This window comes from Gopherus flavomarginatus, chromosome 1 (genome assembly GCF_025201925.1).
Source record: "Gopherus flavomarginatus isolate rGopFla2 chromosome 1, rGopFla2.mat.asm, whole genome shotgun sequence".
Lineage (NCBI taxonomy): Eukaryota > Metazoa > Chordata > Testudines > Testudinidae > Gopherus > Gopherus flavomarginatus.
The window spans coordinates 152,410,452-152,432,158 of NC_066617.1; the positions used below are offsets into that span (position 1 = coordinate 152,410,452).

At 39.5% G+C, this 21,707-nt stretch overlaps 1 protein-coding gene across 7 annotated transcripts in view; it reads right to left on the reverse strand.

Annotated features, from left to right (window-relative positions):
- LOC127046322 (antigen WC1.1-like) overlaps positions 1 to 21,380 on the reverse strand; it is a 60,567-nt gene extending 39,187 nt beyond the window's left edge. For all 7 annotated transcript variants that reach the window (XM_050943255.1, XM_050943261.1, XM_050943246.1 and 4 more), the window contains exons 1-2: positions 21,256 to 21,380; positions 3,276 to 3,581 (exon numbers count right to left, since the gene is read on the reverse strand). In XM_050943255.1, coding sequence (XP_050799212.1) covers positions 3,276 to 3,581; positions 21,256 to 21,325 — 376 coding nt within the window. In that variant the 5' untranslated portion in view covers positions 21,326 to 21,380. The remainder of the gene's footprint in view (positions 1 to 3,275; positions 3,582 to 21,255) is intronic.
- Between the last annotated feature and the right edge of the window lie 327 nt (positions 21,381 to 21,707).

Sequence of the window (21,707 nt, forward strand, 5' to 3'; positions counted from 1 at the left end):
TTGGCACTGGTGAGGCCACACCTGGAGTATTGTGTCCAGTTTTGGTCCTCTCACTACAGAAGGGATGTGGACAAATTGGAAAGAGTCCAGCGGAGGGCAACAAAAATGATTAGTTGGCTGGTGTACATGACTTATGAGAAGAGGTTGAGGGACCTGGGGTTATTTAGTCTGCAGAAGAGAAGAGTGAGGGGGGATTTGATAGCATCCTTCAACCACCTGAGGGGATTCCAAAGAGGATGGAGCTAGGCTGTTCTCAGTGGTGGCAGATGACAGAACAAGAAGCAATGGTCTCAAGTTGCAGTGTGGGAGGTCTAGGTTGGATATTAGGAAACACTATTTCACTAGGAGGTTGATGAATGACTTGAATGGGTTACCTAGGAAGGTGGTGGAATCTCCATCCTTAGAGGTTTTTAAGGCCAGGCTTGACAAAGCCTTGGCTGGGATGATTTAACTGGTGTTGGTCCTGCTTTGAGCAGGGGATTGGACTACATGACCACCTGACATCTCTTCCAACCCTAATATTCTATGATTCCATGATTTGCAGCAAATATTGTACAAAGGATGTTGTGTGAGGTGTCTATGAAAAGGTAATGATTTGCTGGTTATGATTATGCTATCTGTATGTGTGTATCTTTTTTTATTTGAAGTTATGAATATTGGCTATATACTTGTATCTCAATGTGTAGCATTAGTGAAGCATTTGGTCAGCTTCTTGAGAAAGGAATTTGAAGATTAAGTGACCATTCAAGAAACACTTAACTGACAATGGACCTTGGGAGACTGCAATCTACATGAAAAGTCTTCCTGGGACATTCAAGGTAGCATGTGAGCAATGGCTGATCTCCCTGTAAAAGAACTGAGTCATGCATGGATATGTGACTTGCCCATGTGGCTACAAACTCCATTTTATTACTGTGATTTTGCACAAGAGAAAAAACTGATTTCCACCCACAAGAGAAAGAATATAAAAGGCCCTGGAAACCCCTTCAGTTTGTCTTCAATCCTTCTTCTTACTTCTGGAGGAACCTTGCTACAAACTGAAGCTCTGAACAAAGTACTGAATGACCCATCTCAGCTGTGGATGTACTCCAGAGACTTGATTTGAACCTGAAATTTATTCCTCATCTGGAATATTGTGTGCAGTTCTGGTCTCCCATGTTTAAGAAGGATGAATTCAAACTGGAACAGGTTCAGAGACGGGCTACTAGGATGATCCGAGGAATGGAAAATCTGTCTTATGAAAGGAGACTCAAAGAGCTTGGATTGTTTAGCCTAACCAAAAAAAGGTTGAGGGGGGATATGATTGCTCTTTATAAACATATCAGAGGGATAAATATTAGAGAGAGAGAGGAATTATTTAAGCTTAGTACCAATGTGGACACAAGAACAAATGGATACAAACTGGACACTAGGAAGTTTAGACTTGAAATAAGAAGAAGGTTTCTAACCATTAGAGGAGTGAAGTTCTGGTACAGCCTTCCAAGGGGTGTAGTGGGGGCAAAAGACATATCTGGTTTTAAGACTAAGCTTGATAAGTTTATGGAGGAGGGGATAGTATGACGGGATAGCCTAATTTTGGCAATTAATTAGGCAACTGATCTTTGATTATTAGCAGGTAAGTATGCCCAGTGGTCTGTGATGGGATGTTAGATGGGGTGGGATATGAGTTACTACAGAGAATTCTTTCCTGGGTGCTGGCTGATGAGTCTTGCCCACATGCTCAGGGTTTAACTGATCGCCATACGTAGGGTCAGGAAGGAATTTTCCTCCAGGACAGATTGGCAGAGGCCCTGGAGGTTTTTCGCCTTCCTCTGCAGCGTGGGGCACGGGTCACTGGCTGGAGGATTCGCTGCACCTCGAGGTCTTTAAACTACAATTTGAGAACTTCAGTAACTCAGACATAGGTTAGGGGTTTGTTACAGGAGTGGGTGGGTGAGTTTCTATGGCCTGTGTTGTGCAGGAGGTCAGACTAGATGATCATAATGGTCCCTTCTAACCTTAAAGTCTATGAGTCTATGAGTCTATGAACCTCTACTTCGCCTATACAGATGGGCCGCCCCTGCAGCTACATGAGCATTCTGTTGAAGCCAATTCCTTCTGAATGATGAAGGATTATCTGCAGGACAGTAACAAAGCAGTATCTATAGCTGATCAAATACTAAAAAATTAAGTGGGTGAATTATTCGCATATTGATTCAATCATATCTCAGTTCCTTAATAATGCCAACTTCAGGAACATTCAGAAATCTAAGTAGACACTCTGGTGACCTTCCTCAGACCTGGCGAAGACCTCTGTGAAGCACAAAAACTTTTATCTTCCACCAACAGAAGTTGGTCCAATAAAAAATGTTGGGATACTGGAGCTGGGGAGGGAGTGGAGTATGTGATCCATTGTGAAGGGAAGAGAGTTACTAGTTATTAGAAAATTGGTGTAAATTTGTGAATTTGATTCCCTACCTAACTCTATCTATTCTAGCCTAGTGTAGGCTTTTCTGCAGTACCTATAATTGCAGCAGCTATATATTACCCAGGGGCGGCTCTAGTTATTTTGTCACCCCAAGCACGGCAGGCAGGCTGCCTTTGCAGCTTGCCTGTGGAGGGTCCACTGGTCCCGTGGCTTTGGCGGACCCTCCACAGGCATGCCATCGAAGGCAGCCTGCCTGCCACCATCGCAGCGACAGGCAGAGCTTGGCGTGCTGGTGCCTGGAGCCGCCCCTGATACTATCTCTCCTACTCCTACACAGCTAGGTCACCAAGGCCCAGGATAGATTGTCTGGAGATTAGAGCCTTGGTCATATTAGTTCATACACAGGAATTCAAAGTTGAACACACATATTTGAACAAATCTCCTAATGTCTTTCTGACACAAGGTAGGTGAGGTGGGGTTTAATCCCTTACTGCTTCAGTCAGGCCTGTACCTTCCAGCACCCATACTCCCTTCTTGGTTTTGCATTTGTTGTCCCACATACTCAGTTGTGTTCTGGGCCTTGTGGTCTCTCCCCTCAAGCGAGGGGTCCAGCATTTAGTTTTGGCTGGGCCTAGGCTCACCCTTTCCCAGAATCCAAATAAACCTGTCATTTCCAAGAAGAAATTATTGTGGGCTGGAAATATACAACTGGCAGGATGGCTGGTTTCTTACCTACACAGGTCACTCCAGCACAGTTTCAGGATTTGATCATATTTACCCACTTCTACATTAGTTTGCAGGAATGGAACAAGTTTGGGATTCAATCTCTTTTCTCTCATGCCAAGTAGCAGGATGGCTGATTTCTTACCTGAGCAGGTCACTCCAGAATAGGAAGGATGAGAGCATGTTGACTCTATATTCAGATTTTCCAGTATGCAGTCCCAGATTGTTGATTGATAACATACATCTCCTACCATCAAGTACGGTCTGGAATCTTCTCCAAAATAGCCAGCATTATGGACACCAACTTGGTCTCCACATCTCAAATGTTGGCAAATGTCTGCAGCACGCGAAGCAGTAAAACACATTTTCATCCACTGACCGTTACGTTCAATCTCCACTCTCCCAACACATGGGTTGCTTCCGTTGAACAGCCTGAGATCAGCAGCTCCACCTTCAAACACAATCAGGAAAGAATTACCAGAGAGAGCACTGAGCTACATCCCCATCATCATTATGAATGGAGCTGGTCAAATAGTATTCAATAAATATAATATTTGGCAAACAGCAGTGGTTAATGCTTTGTGAATCTTTTGCGAATCAAGTCCCAATTTTTTTCTAAAATATGCTATATTATCTATTTCAAAATATTTCCTTGGCACTAGATGGAGATGGTAAAATTGTTAATAATGATACAAAAAAGGCAGGAGTGTTCAATAAATATGTTTGTTGTATATTGAAAAAAAATCAGGATATTGTAGTCACATCACATGAGGATGATGAAATACCTTCTAGTCCATTAGTAACTAAAGAGGATGTTAAACTATCTACTGGGGATAAACATTTTAAAATCAGCAGGGCTTGATAACTTTCACTCAAGAGGAGGCTGAGAAGATTTCTAGCCTGCTGATGTTCATTTTTAATAAATCTTTGAATACTGGGGAAATTCCCAGAATATGGTTGAGATTACTAGAATGGCTGTGTGATCGGGATTCCAGGGAGGGAACGGTGAGATTGTTTAATCAGGAAAAACTGCAAAGAATGGCGCAGACAATTCCCAAAATTGGTATTAGATTCACCAAGCCAGCAACAAAATAGCTTCTACAATACCTACTGGTTACCCAGAAACTAAAAATACAGTTCCCTTAAAGCAACACAGACTTGGGCTCCCACCCAGACAGCCAAATCAAATATGATGAGGGGATTACTGAAAATGTTGTTCATCATATAAAAAGTTGTACCAATCTCAACAGATCAGACACATTACCCTCCAGGTCAATGAGTATTTCAGATGTTATCCAAATACATGCTTACAGCCAATTTTTATTACTAAACTTAAATTTATTTAAAAAGAAGAAAGAGAATTGGTTAAAAGATCATTACACATACAGATATGAAAAAGGGTCTTAGGTCAATTTCATAACAGATATTGTGAGCTTAGAGTTGAAAGGAATTAGATTAGTTGAAACAGAATTAGTTTGGTTGAAACAGAATTAGTTTAACTGGTTATAGTCCACTGTCCAATATCAGGGTGATCCAAGACTGCAGACCTCAATCTTGTGACTAAAACTTCCCGACAAAGCTTAAGGAGATCTGAGATAATAGTATCAGGGCCCTAGAGTTCTTTTTATAGATCTCTGGCAGCCTCTTGACAGCGTATAGACCTTGGTTGAACAATAGGAGATGATAGAATCATAGAATCATAGAATATCAGGGTTGGAAGGGACCTCAGGAGGTCATCTAGTCCAACCCCCTGCTCAAAGCAAGGCCAATCCCCAACTAAATCAACCCAGCCAAGGCTTTGTCAAGACGGACCTTAAAAATCTCTAAGGATGGAGATTCCACCACATCCTTAGGTAACCCATTCCAGTGCTTCATCAACCTCCTAGTGAAATAATGTTTCCTAATATCCAATCTAAACCTCCCCCACTGCAACTTGAGACCATTACTCCTTGTTCTGTCATCTGCTACCACTGAGAACAGTCTAGATTCATCCTCTTTGGAACCCCCTTTCAAGTAGTTGAAAACAGGTATCAAATCCCCCCTCATTCTTCTCTTCTGCAGACTAAACTATCCCAGTTCCCTCAGCCTTTCCTCGTAAATCATGTAGTCCGGCCCCCTAATCATTTTTGTTGCCCTCTACTGGACTCTTTCCAATTTTTCCACATGCTTCTTGTAGTGTGGGGCCCAAAACTGGACACAGTACTCGAGATGAGGCCTCACCAATGTCGAATAGAGGGGAATGATCACGTCCCTCGATCTACTGGCAATGCTCCTACTTATACAGCCCAAAATGTCGTTAGCTTTCTTGGCAATAAGGGCACACTGTTGACTCATATCCAGCTTCTCATCCACTGTAACCCCTACATCCTTTTCTGTAGAACTCCTGCCTAGCTACTCGGTCCCTAGTGTATAGAAGTGCATGGGATTCTTCTGTCCTAAGTGCAGGACTCTGCACCTGTCCTTGTTGAGCCCCATCAGATTTCTTTTGACCCAATCCACTAATTTGTCTAGGTCCTTCTGTATCCTATCTTATCAACGGTATCCACCACTCCTCCCAGTTTAGTGTTATCGGCAAATTTGCTGAGAGGGCAGTCCACTCAATCTTCCAGATCATTAATGATGATATTGAACAAACTGGCCCCAGGAATGGCCCTTGGGGCACTCGGCTTGATACCACTTGCCAACTAGACATGGAGCCATTGATCACTACCCATTGAACCCGACGATCTAGCCACCTCCCTGGTCATTTGTCCAAGCTTCCACTTCTTGTAAGGTTCTTTTTTTGTTTAAAATCAGCAAGGATTCTTTCTACACATTGGGATGGTTTGTTCCTGCAACCTTAATAAGGATTCTTTAAAATACAGCCTGCTCTCCTGGACTCCTTTTCCCCTCATGTTATTCTCCCAGAGGATCCTGCCCATCAGTTCCTTGAGAGAGTCAAGGTCTGCTTTTCTGAAGTCCAGGGTCTGTATTCTGCTGCTCTCCTTTCTTCCTTTTGTCAGGATCCTGAACTCAACTATCTCATGGTCACTGCCTCCCAGGTTCCCATCCACTTCTCTTCCCCTACTAATTCTTCTCTGTTTGTTAGCAGCAGATCAAGAAGAACTCTGCCCCTAGTTGGTTCCTCCAGCATTTGCACCAGGAAATTGTCCCCTACACTTTCCAAAACTTCTTGGATTGTCTGTGCACTGCTGTATTGCTTTCCCAGCAGATATTGGGGTGATTGAAGTCCCCTGTGAGAACCAGGGCCCATGATCTAGTAACTTCTGTTAGTTGCTGGAAGAAAGCCTCGTCCACCTCATCACCCTGGTCTGGTGGTCTATGGGAGACTCCCACTATGAAATCACCTTTGTTGCTCACACTTCTAAACTTAACCCAGAGACTCTCAGGTTTTCCTGCAGTGTCATACTGGAGCTCTGAGCAGTCATACTGCTCTCTTACATACAATGCAACTCCTCCACTTTTACTGCCCTGCGTGTCCTTCCTGAACAGTTTATATCCATCCATGACAGTACTCCAGTCATGTGATTTATCCAACCAAGTCTCTGTTATTCCAATCACATCATCGTGGCTTTGAAGTCAGACCTTCTATTTCCTAAGCACCACCAGTAATTAGCCGCATGGATTAGAATAAGGCAACTGCCCATTTTCCCCCAGTTACAGGTAGTTTACTACAAACTTCAAAGAGAAATAAAGACAATGATATCATTACAGTCATGGTTCATCTAAATTTTAACATTTCCTTTTGATCGCTGAATTAATAGAACATAGTGACAGACAGGAACCATCTGGTTACATTGTTAACCTCTAACAAGATACAGGTAAACATTTCCTAATTCTCTATCATTACAAGTCTATATTTCAAAGCTCAAGTTTATCTAATATGGAATGGCCCTAATTATCATTTACATACATTTAATATGTCTCTAAAGGTTGAATTTGGGTTATGTAGCCTCCTAGTTGCTTAACCATTTTTGACTCAGTGTCACAGGTTGATACAAGTAACTGTAAATGTAAGATACTTTGATGTTTGATTTAGTATTGTACATCATTCTGATTAAAAATGAGCACTATACAGTAATAATAAAGTACACTAAGATCTCTAAAAGTGGTTCTTAATGAGGAATCATGATTGAAATGTGTCTTTGTAATGGGCTTCTGTACTCATACTGTGCTGATCAGCAATGATCTGGAAGTAGTTATATAAATCACTGCTGATAATATTTGGAGTTGACACAACGATTGGCAGAGTGGTAAACAACGGGTAGTAAGTAGGAGTAAGGAGTTGATTTTACCTTTGTATATAGCAGTTCTGTTGTCCATATATTTTAAATGATGTTGAAAAAATGGAGAGGGTGCAGAGAAGAGCCTCTACAATGATTTGGGGCTGGAGAAAATGCCTTATAATGAGACACTTGAAGAGATCCATTTGTTTATCTTATCAGAAAGAAGTTTGAGAGATGACTTGATTAGTCTTGTCACAGAGATGCCTCTATACTGGGCTGCAATACTTTCATCTCACTTTGGTTGTTGGGTTTAGTGTGTGGGTGCTGGCAGCCTGTGATATACAGGAGCTCAGACTAGATCAGGATTTCCCAAACTTGATTCATGGCCTGTTCAGGGTAAGCCCCTGGCGGGCCGTGAGACATTTTGTTTACCTGATCATCCACAGGTACGGCCATTCTCAGCTCCCAGTGGTTGCAGTTTGCCATTCCCAGCCAATGGGAGCTTCTGTAGTGGGATGTGGACAAATTGGAGAGAGTCCAGTGGAGGGCAACAAAAATGACTTTCTGGCACATGCCTCCTCTGATACATTATTACCTAATTCTGCGGGCATGGTCAATGATAAATTCCTTGTTTTCCTTTCAATCCAGGGTCTTAATATATTCATATGAAAGTTCTTTCTCTTTTCTTCAGATAATTCGATTTCACAATATGTCACTCCTACCTGCCTTGATATTACAAACAGACCGTGCCATTTGGCTAGCAGCTTATCTTTCGTAGTGGTGGATAACCATAAGAGAACTTTACTTCTCATCCTAAGCTGCAAAGAGTCGTGTGGCACCTTATAGACCAACAGACATATTGGAGCATGAGCTTGCATGGGTGAACAGCCACTTCATCGGGTGCACCCTAAGCTGCCATTCCTGAATTTGTTTATTATATCATCTTGTTCATGCCTCCTCTTCTATATTTTCTTCAGCTATGTGAGAGACCTCTGCAAATTGTCCTTCAGGTTTATAATATAATCAGTAATATTGAGGGAATCAGTGGTTCATTCCTGCAAACTTTCTTTGATCACGTCTATGGATCACTAGGCTGTCAGCCATACAACTCGAATGGAGAGAATTACATTGAAGCCTGTGTGGTTTTTCAATAAGCAAATGAAAGATAAAATCCCACTGTCTGGGTACAGACTATGCATATATTTTTAATGTTCATTTCAGGGATTTGTCCATCCTTTCCACTAGCCCATCCACCAGTGGATTAGGGATCATTTGGATAAAGGATAGTTCAGATGGCTTTAATGCCTAAGAGTTGGTAAAACTCTTTTAATAGGGATGCTTGGAAATTAGTTCCATGATCTGACAGGAACATTCTATGGATGTCCACCCTACTAAAGAGTATTATCACTTCCTCTGCAATTCTCATGGCAGTAGCACTGTAAAGAGACTGCCTCTGGATATTGAATCATGTAGTCACAAATAATTAAAATGTATTGAGTCATTTGGTAATTCTGTTCTAATGGACTCATGATACTCATTTCAATCCTTTCAAATAGTGTACCTATGATAAGAACTGAAGTCAACTGATGTCTGTTTTTATTGTTTCTGGTCCACTATCTAACATTCTGGGCAGGATTGACACCATTCAGCTCCTTCTTAATAAATAAAATTTTTGCAGAAGTTTGACCAAGATCCTCCTCAGACAGCATTTTATAGAAAGTCTGATGATAATGTCTTCTTTTGATATTCAGCAACATCCATAGTTTCTTTCACATTGTCTATATGGATGCCAGTGGCCCTTAACCACTTAGCATATGTACACTGTAATGTAAGCCCAGGGTTAGTGGAATTGGAGTCAGCAAACCTTGGGTATGAGAACCCAGGTCTTGAGCATCTACACTCATTACTGACCTCTGACTGAGAATATTTCAACCTGGGCCCCAACCTGGGGCTCCAGCACCTGTATTGCAGCACGCAGTCCTGAGTCAAACTAATAATATTCCAGATTTCCTAGTGCCCTTCTGAAATGTGGCCACTCTAGCTCTTTATTTGTGATACATGTGACATTCTGCACCCCAGAACACCATATATTTACCATGGTGATGTAATTATGATATGTTTTGTACAAAGTATGCCTTGTGAGGTATCATTCTAAAAGTTTTGATCTGCTAAACATTAATATGTCAGTGGATTGTATTTGCTATCATCATATGTGAAGTCATGAAACCTTGCTATGTGTGAGCTACTAAAGTGTGATGTGTGTGTGACTGGAAACACACAAAACCAGCCTTTCAGGTACAACAATGGAGTAACCAGACAGTGTTAATTGCTGTCATCAACACTCATCAAAGGAAGAATCTACTAGCTCAGGAACTCTGTATAAGGAAGCCTCCTCAGCAGGAGCACCCAGACCATGGAGAATGTTTGGCCAATGGGGGTGAACCCCCACATCACATACATAGACTTTCCAGCAAGCTGGAAGAAACTATAAAAGATGAGTAGTGACATCATCACTTGTCTTCACTTCCCCACAACTCAACACCTGAAAGAACCTCTGGAAGAAAAAGGACTTTGAACGGGGGAAGGGAACCCAGATTGCAAAGCAGATGCAGCCTGTGCCTCAAGAATCTGTAATTCTGCTTGTATCATCAGTCAAGATAAGATATTGCTGATTTAAATCCTATCTAGTTTGTGTAAGTGTTAGATTGGATTTTATTTGTTTTTGTAGGTAACCTGCTTTGATTTGTTTGTTATCACTTATAATCACTTAAAATCTATCTTTCTATAGTTAATAAACCTGTTTTATCTTAACCAGTGTGTTTTTGAGTGAAGTGTTAGGGAACCTTAGCTCTGTTAACAAAGGCTTGTGCATATCTGCCCCACATTGAGGGGGGAGCAGACTAATCAATGGGCTTGCACCATATAGATCCCCGTGCAGTGCAAGATGGTATAATTTTGGGTTTATATTCCAGTAGGGGTGCAAGGCTGGGGAGCTGTGAAATTGGCTGGTGCCTCCATTGTTGGTCCATGAGTGAAAGCACTCAAGTGACTCATTTGAGTGTGTGGTGCCACCTGCTATCATGTTGGGTGACAACAGGGCCCGGATATCTGGCTGTGGGTCACCAGCAGAGCAATGTGGGAGGCCAACCCAGCTGAATGATTTGGGGGCACAGTGGTTCCAACAGCTTCCAGGCTTCGCTCCAGGTGTACCCCTCGTCACAGTGCGCTGTGAGATAACTTGACTGGTCCATCCCTGTGCATCATAGGTAGTTTGAGCAGCTCACCAACACATCCTGCTGAGCCAGTACTCTCAGCCAGAAAGTGCAGCTACTGCAGCTATGCACCCAGGCAACAGAAATTAGGGGTGCTTTTTGCTCCCACATAATGGATTTGCATGGGCCAATGGAAGAGGAAGAACAGTAGCGTTACAAATGTGTTTGTGCAATGCTTCCTGTACATTAGGTAAGGGAGAGGAGGATTGATTCCCATGAATTGTACCTTATGAATGAGATGACCACTTAGGAAACTGGAATTGTGGGTGAGGGGAGATGAACTGTGAATTTAGATGTCTGTATTGAGAAATAAATGGTATTTCTATACAACTTCAGAGTTGTCCCTTATGTGTTTATTTTTATTATTTGAAATACACATTATATGATGTGATGAGGTCTGGTAGTATGATTTCTTTATAAAATAAAAATCTTTGTTTCTGAACATTTATTAGAAAACCACAGTATTAAACTATTGCTGTGCAGGCCAGCTGCCATTAGCACACCAAACCAGGAACAGCAAACCCAGACCAGGCACAAGGTGCATGAACAAGGGCAAAAAGTGAAACAATTTCCAAGACAAAAAATTCCTTATTGTGATGAGTCCCCTAGTCCCTGTTTTCTTCTCCCTACCTTACATATTTCATGCACACTGGGTGCTTGGGAAGACGGGAGAAGGCATCCACAGTGAAGGGTTCAGTTTGGGGGACTGCATGGGGAACGTTTGGCCTGTACATTTATTGTTAGGGCCCAATTGCGTGGCCCACCCAGACATGGAATTGTCCAGACTGTTCCTGGTCTGCAGCACATTGTACTGAGCAGGAGACTCATGCCGTGGGATGGGCTCATCAGGAGCCTGCAGGGTGGCAGCCATTAGCAAAAACAGTGACTCAAAGAGTTCTTTCTGCTGTCTTCCTCCCTCAGACGCTGTTCCTCTTCCAGGAACTGAAAAGCTCGTGTCTGCTCTCACGCTGAAATTTTGTCCTCAAGCTGTATAGCCAGCCTGAGCCTTTCCATTTGCCTCTCATCTTGCCTTTCCACTTGATGCAAGTCCCTCTCTCTTTGGTACTGGACCCGTTTGTTGGCCCTGTCCAGGATATCAACCATAAGTTCATCATGGATATAATTCCTCTTGAATGGGTCTGCAACAGTATGATGACACAGGCTTCTACTGGAGTGTGGATGCACTGTTGAGGCGGATGGGCATGGAAGTAGACAAAGCACAGGTGTTCACTGCTGAAATGTCTCAGCACATGAGCAGAGAAAAATTCTTTTTGGAATTTCAAGGATATAAAATGTTACTTTATAGCACTGTACTTCAGTTTATTGTTAGAAAGACACTTCAGACCACAGAAGCTCTCTGGACACAGACAGGTTAATTACATGCACAGAATATGGCAGGTGAAAACTCATAACTTCCCCTTGTGTGGCATTCAGGCCACTGCACTGGGCACGGGTATTAGAAGATCTGTTTTTGCCAGTAATTCAAAGCCTACTTCTGCTCCCTTTAGCATCAACATCCTGTTATGCTTATAAGAAGCACATAGAATTTTCTTTTAGGGGAAAAGGCTATATGCTGCATTTATTGAAGATATAACAATTAGCATATGTATTTAATTATACTATATACATACATACATGGTTTTGCTAATTGATATTATAGTTATTAGTTTAGAGTTTGGATTAATTTAATGGCTAGCTAGGTTGATTATGGGTAGGGAGGAGCTGGGTTTTGTTGGTTGTGACATGATGAATTGCAGGAGTTTAAGTAGGATGGACCCAAAGTTTTATGGCAAGGTATTTTGTTTATACAGTGATTTTTTAATTGAGATTAATGAGTTTTGCATTGTTATGTTGTAATTCATTGTTATTTGATGAGTGTTTGTTTTTTTAAGCTCTTTTTTATTTTTATTTTTTTATTAAGTTTTTAAATGAGTTATTTTGTGCTGGCTTTGATTATAACTATTTTGTTTTAATTGATAGGTATTTGTTTTATTTTTAGAGTTGTTAATTTGCTTTTTTGATATTTTAATAGAGGTGTGATGTAGCTTTTTGGCATTTTTGCCTTTGTTTGTTTTTTACCATATTTGGTTTAGCAATGGCTTTAATATTTATTCTTAATATATATTTTTTATTTATATATAAAATAGATTTAATTTATATAGAACATTTTGAATAGGAACATTAAGTTTCAATGCAAAAGAAAACAATTATAGCATTTTTAAACTTATTTTAAAATGATAAGCCTACAACAAAGTGGTGACATTAAAGGTCTGTTACTGTCTTGAAATTAGTTTAGACACAAAGAAATTCTGGCTGATGCATATCTACCAATGACTGTTAGGCCATTCCTTTCTACTATCCAAAAACGGTGGCTGGCAGGATATGGTCAAATCATACTTTAATATATTTAATACATGCTACATTATTATATTATTAGTCTTTATTTTTTATTTTTATATATATATACACACACACACACAAAGTGACAATTTGGGCTTGTGGTTGTAATTTAATAAACTTTTTTTTTCGTTTAACAGCATATATAACACATTTTTAGCAAGCAAACATAGGATGATATTAATACAACTAATAATAGGTGAAACATAATAGACAAAATGCTTTTAGAGCTCGGAGATCAGCTTGTAAAAATGTACCAGTGATAGGCTGTTAGGTTTTTTTTAGATTAACAATTTTTAGCATGTTTTTATTTGCATGTAATATCTGAATGACACATTTCTTTATATTTTTGTGTTTGTTGTAAAAACTGAGTCATCTTTATTTTTGACAACAAGTGATTAGTTAGATTGTGCCAATTTAGGCCAAGGGTAACAGAGAAATTAACCAGGGTGGTGGTTATAGTGCATTGTGCTTTTTTTTATTTTTGGCAAATAGTACTTGTGATTGCTAGTCTGTAATACACGGGCATTATATTGACATTTATTTACAGTGGTTGGCTAGTATTTGCATTGTTAAAAAAAATTTTTTTAGGGTGTAACACATATACATTGTTGTACAAAACGTGTTCCATTTTTTGTTTGTTTTATATACGTTTTTAATTATGTGTTTTTGCTGCATGGTTTTGTGGTGATAGGTAGGGATAAACACACACATTTTTGAGGGCTTTATTTTGTACACCCTTGTTTAATAATGTGTTGGGTTTTTTTTAAGCTTATTGACCCATAACCCGGGGTAAAGCTAAAAGATTCAATTTTGGGAGAGGGCTTATTTTTTATATTTTTGTTTTTATAGATTGTTGTTGAGCAATTTTAATAATAATTTTATTTAATAACAAATTAGGCTTAACTATGCTGGAAACATATTGCACTGATTTATATCTGTAGGTGTTAAATAAGGACCTCTTCCGTTGTTTTAAAAGATGTGTTAATACCTGAACATTTGTAGATATTATTTAAAATATTTTATATTTTAGTGATGCTAAATTAAGAATGTGTATTTTAGTACATTTTATGGGTAAGGCAGTTTTATTTTTTAATTTTATTTGTTGTTTATATAGCAGGTAGGAGGTGGTGTTTACAGCCACATATTTTATGTTGCTTTTAGGTTTTTTAGATTTATTTTTATTACATTTACAGTATTATTTGCTTGCTTGTGAATGAGACTATTTTGCAGTTGTGACAAGAAACTTAATTTATTTTTAATTACTTGTAGGTTTACTGTATTTATATTTTTTATTTAAATTTAACTTTTTTAAATATGGTGTTTATTACATTTTATTTTGTTTTGTTATTGGAGCATTGATGTGTTTCTATTTAGGCTGTTAAAATAGGAAGGGAGTAGGGGAAACATTTGGGTTTTAATTTAGACACGGTTAACTGAGTTTAATTTATACCAATTTTTATTTTTAACTAATAGTAAATTTAATAGGACTTTTACTGGATTACTTTGAGTTAAAATTTTTTTTTTATTTTAATTGGGGTACCTTTTTTAATGCACAGTTTTTGGTTTAGATTTTGGTGTGTGTGTTTGGGGACCATAGTTTTAATTTATTATGGGTTATTGGACAGTATCCCACAATAACTGTTAGTATTGTTTTTGTTTTAACAAGCTTATTTTATTGATATGATAAATGTGAGTAGTTGGAAATGTAGGTGGTATTTTTATAGGGACCCTACTTTTTAGTAGTTTGATATTTTTGTGGTGTTTATAAGGTGAACCTTAAGTTTTACTCTTTTTTTAGGCATACTTTGGGTATTTTTTAAGGATTTTAAGAGTTGGCTACTATTTTTATTATCTCATTTTATGAGGATTACTGGATTATGGGTAGGAATTTATGGTTGGTTGGTGGGGAGTGAATTATTTTTTAAATATTGGCTTATAAGGAGGGCTGATTTTTTTATGATTGCTTTAATTATTTGGGCACTAAAAGTTTTTAGAAGCAGATATAGGCAGACCTTACACTGGAGTTTTATTGTTTGTGGACTGATATTGTGGTGGTTAAGCACTGCTTTGTGCTTAGGTTTGGGGATTATTATTTTTTTTTTTATGCAAAGAATTTAAACATTACTGTTTATGTAAACAATTCCATTTGTGAAACATGTACCAATTCCGTTTTTAATTTGTTATAATGCGGTATACCAATGGGCTAAGGCGGTTTACTATGGAGTAAGGGCCCATTTATTTTGATTTTAATGAGTGACCTGTTTTTTTTATTTTAAGGTACATGACTCGGGTTTTTTTATTTTTTATAAGACTGCCTTTGTGGGCTTTTGTTTTTGAATTTTGTTGTTTATGTGTTTGATGGCTTGCTTAACCCTATACTAGAGAGTGGTTTTATTTTTTTGTAGCTATATGAGCTATTGAATATAACTATGCTGAGTTATATTACAGCTTTTTTTTTTTTTAATTTTGTACCAGGTAATTAGGATTAATTATTAGGTTCACTGGATGTCCTAACAGAATTTGGAACGGCTGGATTTTTGTTTTTAGTTTATTACTGCTGCAGATGGCAGTCAAAATTAGAGGCAGTTTATTTGACCAGTCGTTTTTTGTGTTATTTACTATTTTTGGAGCACTTTATTAATAGTGCGATTCATGCGCTTTACTTGGCCTGGGGACTGAGGCCGGTATGGTGTGTGGAGCTTTTCTTTAATTCCCAAGGCTTCTATTATTGTTGCAAAGATTTTTTTTTATAAAGGCTCCCCCATTGTTAGAATCTAGTATTTTGGGGGTGCTATATTTATATATACTACTTCATTAAAAAACTTTTTGGCCATTACCCTGGTGCTATTATTTTTAGTAGGAAATGCTTTTACCCGTCCTGAAAAGGAATCAGTTATTACCAATAAATACCAGATTTTTTTTTACTTTTTGGCAATTTAGTAATTAAATTAATTTGAATCCCGTGCTAAGGCCCAAGCCTTCGTTGATACATTATGGGTTGCCAGTGTGAAGGACGAGCCTTGTCCCAAGCACACCACACACAATTTCGTACCCATGTTTTAATATTACTTTTTATACACTTTCATTTTGCTATTTGCTTTAGCCTTTTAAAAGTTTTTGTTTACTTTTTTAGGCATAAACTGATGTGCTACATTAAGGAACTATTGTTTTTGTTTTCTTTTGAAGCTTAGTTAGGTTGGTCTGTAGTGCCATTTGTTGGCTTAACTGTGTTTAGCACAGAGTTATTTATTTCTTTATTTATTTTTGGTCACAACTGCTATGTTATGCTGTTTGGCTTTTGTATTTACCCAGTTATTCCAGGTGGCTTTTATACCTATTTTTTTACTGTGTGCCTTTATATGTTGCATCATTAACTGTTTAGGGTTTTTTGTTACTCATGGGTAAATGTATTTTTATTTTTTTGTATGTGCAATATTTTTTATTTGCTGCTTTTTACCTATTTTTATACCAATCATGTATTTAAAACTGTATTCCCGTCACACAAAAATTACTGATAGCATAAATATACACAGGCGGTGGGGAATTTTTATATTACTTTAAAAACTGATAAATTGCATTGAGCTTGGCATGCTGGGCCAATTCAAGGTTTAAATGCTTTTGAATGACTTTTTTTTTAAGTTAATGGCAGCGTATCTTACACATTTTTTTTTATCACCATTGCACTTTTATTAGTAAATCAAATGTGGTTTTTTTTGGCCCACAATATTTAATTCTTTTAGTGGGGGTACCTTTACCAAGGCAATTTTTTGCTCCAGAGTGACCTCTGGACATTTATGTTGGCTTTTTTTTTAATTAGGGCATGTGTTAGCATGTCCGGCTTGGACAATGCTTTTGTCGTCATCCCTTTGATAACTAAAGTAAGCGTCCATTGAGCCATTCGGGTGTTAGACACAGTTACAGGGATTAAAATTTATTTTTGTTTTTTTTTGTAATTTTTTGGATTTATATGCTATAGGCCCTAGCTTTTTATTTTATTATTATTATTTTGTAATAGCGCGGCAGCTAAGGCCATGTTATTAGCCACCAAACGAATAGCAAAAGGCTGTGATTCATTAGGAAAACGCAGGGCTGCAGCTGTGACAGTACTTTGTTTTAGCAGGGTTAAAGCAGAGTTTTGTCTTTTTTTATTTTTATTTTGTTTTATTTTATAGCAGTTTTTATAATGGATGAGTTATTTTAGCATATTTATAAATGTGTGGTTTTAGCAGTACTTTTAAAGAGTGGGCTTCGGTAGAGGCCGGCATTTTTACTAGTGCCCTTACCTTCCTTTAATTTACATTTTTTCTTGTTGTTGTTTAATGTCTATTCCCAGGTACGTACCCTAAGGTAGCACCAACTGAGCCCATCTGAGTCTACTTTGAACCCTGTTTTTTTCCATTAGTGCCAGAACTTTTTCCATTAGTGTTTGAGTTTTTGTTTTAGTTTCCCCAAATATTAAAATGTCATTTACATATAAAAACACAAAAGGCCTTTCCTGTGGACTCAACTGGTCTAGCATATTTACGACATGCCCATGGGCAATAGCTAGGCTGCTGTGATAGCCCTGGGGCAACTGAGAAAAGGTCCCATTGTTGCTTTTTTATTGTAAAGGCAAATGGATCTTGTGAGTCCTGGTGTAAGAATATGGCAAAGAAACAGTTGGCCAAATGAATAACTGAGAACTAGTCAGATGTGACTTGCACGTTTTGTATCACCTGTGTTATATTAGTCACAATAGGAGCCATAGGGATGGTGCCCTTTTGGATTCTTTTATAATTAGTTGTTAAATGCCAGGATTGGCTGTTTGGTTTTAGCACTGGCCACACAGGGGAGTTAAAGGGTGAATTCATTTTTCGAATGACCCCCTGTTTTAATTTTTGGATGGTTTGCACCAGTTGGGCCTTTGCCTCTCTCGGGTAGGAATATTGTTTTGGGGGAGGCACAAATGTCCCAACAATTTTAACATAAGCATTAATTTTTCCACAATCTGTTTTTTTTTTTATTTTTAGTTTATATTGAGGGGAATTTCAAGCACCACTTTTCAGCTTGTTGAGTTGTAAGTGCAGCTACTGGTCTTTTCCCCCCTTTTGTTAATATGACATTTTGCCCATTTTTTATTAATGGGGAGAGGGAATTTCTAACTTTTAAAGAGTACCATTAGGGATATTGATTACCACATTGTTTTTGAACAACCAGTCGGATCCCAGAATAATTTCATTAACCATATCAGGAGTTTGGATCAAATCTCCTAATCAAACTCTTGCACCGAAAAGGAGACTTGGGTCCATTCCCACTCGAGACTAGGTTTTCCTTGAAAGGATTTTAAAGCTACCTGTTTTAATTTATTTTATTTTATTTTTTCTTTTTGGGTTGTTTTGATTAAGGATACAGTGGCTTCTGTATCTATTAAAGCTAGTGTAGGGGTATATTTACCCTGCTGAACATACACACATGGTCGTCCCCCGGGATCCCAGGAGACCTTGCCTATGAACTTCCACTTTTGTGCCCCTACTGGTGGTGGGGGTTCCCCGTTCAGTGGGCCCCTCTATTCTTGCCCCAGAAAAGGGAGTGGGATCCAGGAAGCATTGCAGCGAGGAAGAAGAGGGTGGTGCACTAGGAGTTATGCTAGCCACTTCTTTTGGTAGCGTTTGCAACCTTATTGCTTCCCTGACTAGTTCTAATGTAGGGGCTCCATGCTACCGTTCTTGGTTTGCCCCGTGCTGCTTTAGTGTTTGCCAGGCTATCCGGTGAACTTCATTTTCCGTGTGCCCACCTCCTTCCTTTGATTGCTGGGAGGAGGCTGTCTCATATTGCCAGAGGTCTGGATATAACCAGTCTCCTTGGGTTTCCCTATTCACGGAACCAGCCTTTAGTATATCAAGTTGCAATGCAAAAGAAAACAATCATGGCATTCTTTTAGTTATTTTAAAATGCTAAACCTGCAACAAAGTGGTGACCTCAATGGTCTGTTACTGCCTTGAATGCAGTTCAAACACAAAGGACTTCTGGCTGATGGATCTCTACCAATGGCTGTTAGCCATTCCTTTCTGCTATTCCAAAAACAAAACAAAAAAAGCTAAAAAAAAATAATCAAATCATACATCAAAACATTTAATACATGCTGCATTATTATCTTATTAGTCTTTTTTATTTTAAATTATACAAAATACAAAAAAATAAATTCTACTACTATACCTGAACTGGCATCATCCTCCATAGGGCATTGGCAGTGCAAGCTCCTGGGGCTATGACCATCCATTTACTTCTCTAAGATACCATGCACCAATACTTTGTGCTGTGCTGGTAATTTTGTTGTAGTGAAACTATATGAATTGTTATTAAAATATAGAAAATATAGCAAATAATGACAACAGATATTTATGGAATGGACTGAGTTTTACATTTTGTACTTCAAAAAAATCCAAGAGCTTCCGGGGGGCTGTGGCCCCTGGCCCTACCTGATGAAAACTCCCCTTCCCTCTCCAAAAAATCTGCGGTACATTTTTCCCCTAATAATACTGAGGAGTTGTTTCAACCGTACTCTCATCATAAGAATCTCTTGTCCATTAATTGCCACCATATGACATATCTTGGTATCTCCACAGACACACATAAGGGATGTTGAACTTACGGGTTGTTATGTTTCAACCAGGGGCAGCTCCAGGCACCAGCACGCCAAGCGTATGCCTGGGGCAGCAAGCTACGGGGGACGCTCTGCCAGTCACCGCAAGAGCGGCAGGCAGGTTGCCTTCGGCGACATGCTTGCAGAGGGTCTGCTGGTCCCACGGCTTTGGCGGACCTCCCACAGGCGCACTGCGAAATCCGCGGGACCAGAGACGTCCCGCAGGCAAGCCCCCGAAGACAGCCTGCTTGCCATGCTTGGGGTGGCAATATACCTAGAGACGCCCCTGGTTTCAACAAATGTCCTTGAAATAGAGTTCAGTGACTTCCCTGAATCCATCAAGGCTTTTACCACCTTCCCCTACAGTGCTACTAGTTTAGAAGTAAAAATCCCTACACTTGACAAGGAAGAGTTGCCAGCTTTCCCGCTGTGCATCTCTACAATTGGAAACAATGGTTGCAAACAGCATTGGTGTTACAAGAGATTAGGGTGACCAGATAGCAAGTGAAAAATCTGGATGAGGTGGGGGGGTAATAGATGCCTGTGTAAGACAAAGCCCTGAATATTGAGACTGTCCCTAAAAAATCAGGACAACTTGTTCATGAGTGGCATCTGTGGCCACCTTCTCTTTCTGTAGGGTATGCGTTATGCCCATTGAAGCTACTGGGATTTGCTCCACTCTGCAGGGAGAATAGGGTCCCGTGGTTTCACATGAAGCATCGCCTACAGCATGTCAGTCTGGTTACCCAGGAATCCCAGTGGAATGCGTTGCTGTTTCTCTTTTGCAAAATTTCACTTTTATCATGGGATCAAACTCCATCTTATTCTGTTTAATTTCTTGGGAAGTTCACATACAAACACCACATTAGCTGCTCCAGAAAATTCCTTGCTCTAAAATCCCCAGCTCCTACCCTCCCAGGCTCAGAGACGTTGCAGAGCTATCTGTGATCTATATATACCAGGTGTAATGCCACGGTTTGCTCTAGCAATGCATTTGAGGTTTCTAAAATCTGATTCTCATCTTCAACTTCGCTGGTTTATACTTCAGCTCAAGAACAGCAGTGTCTCACATTGCAGCAACTCACAGACATATGCTGCTACATGGATCATTCAAACATTGCTGAAATTGGCCCAACACATTTAACACACACAGCACAGTAGCATTATTTTAAATTGTATGGACTGTGCACATGGAATTATTCACATGTTCCATGCAGAGGCACAGAGCTGGACCAGGGGGATAAGGCTAGAGTTCACAATACAGAGACCTTTCCCCCCTCCTCTTTTTTCTTCCTTTGGCTTATTTATCAGGAATTTTTAAGCATTGACGCTATTAGTGTCACTAAAACCAACTCTGGGCTCACAGTGCTACAAGAATGGGAGAATTTATGAAGTACTCACAATCAAATAATCTTTGATTATTGCACATGTATAATCTCTCTCTCTCTAAGAATCATGCACGGGAGATAATCAGAGACAAATTTAGTTTAACTCTTGCCCTTTGTCTCATTGACTTCTGGACTAAAACCCTGTTTCTAGTGGAACTGAAACTGACTTCCTAGTTCCAGTCTGCCCAGTTCTGTAAGTGAAATAGCAGGCACTTACCCAGGGTGACCAGAAGAAAGAGGAGAAGCAGCTGAAGCAGCTGAGTGGTGAGATGTCCCTTCATTGCCATCCTGATCCCCGTCTCCTACTAACAGTGCCCTGGCTGCACCTACACACCCTGCCAGGGCTCCTCCGTGTCTGACAAGTGACAACAAAGCAGTTGCAGGGAAATATATAGATTCAGATGCTGGCATCAGCTGCCAGAAGGAACCAATAGAAACAATATTCACCTTTTTAGACATTATCCAAGGGTTTATCTAAAACTTTATGTACCCAGAACATCCAATACAATTCTAAAACTCCGGCTGTAACCATATATGAGTGACGAGTCCGCTTCTGATGTCATGTTTGCTTCAATCTCAGATCATCATGTAACCACCCTCCTTAGCACAGGGCAGATCAGTGCAAAAAATGGTTGTGCCTTATTAGGCAAATAAATGCAGAGCCTCAAA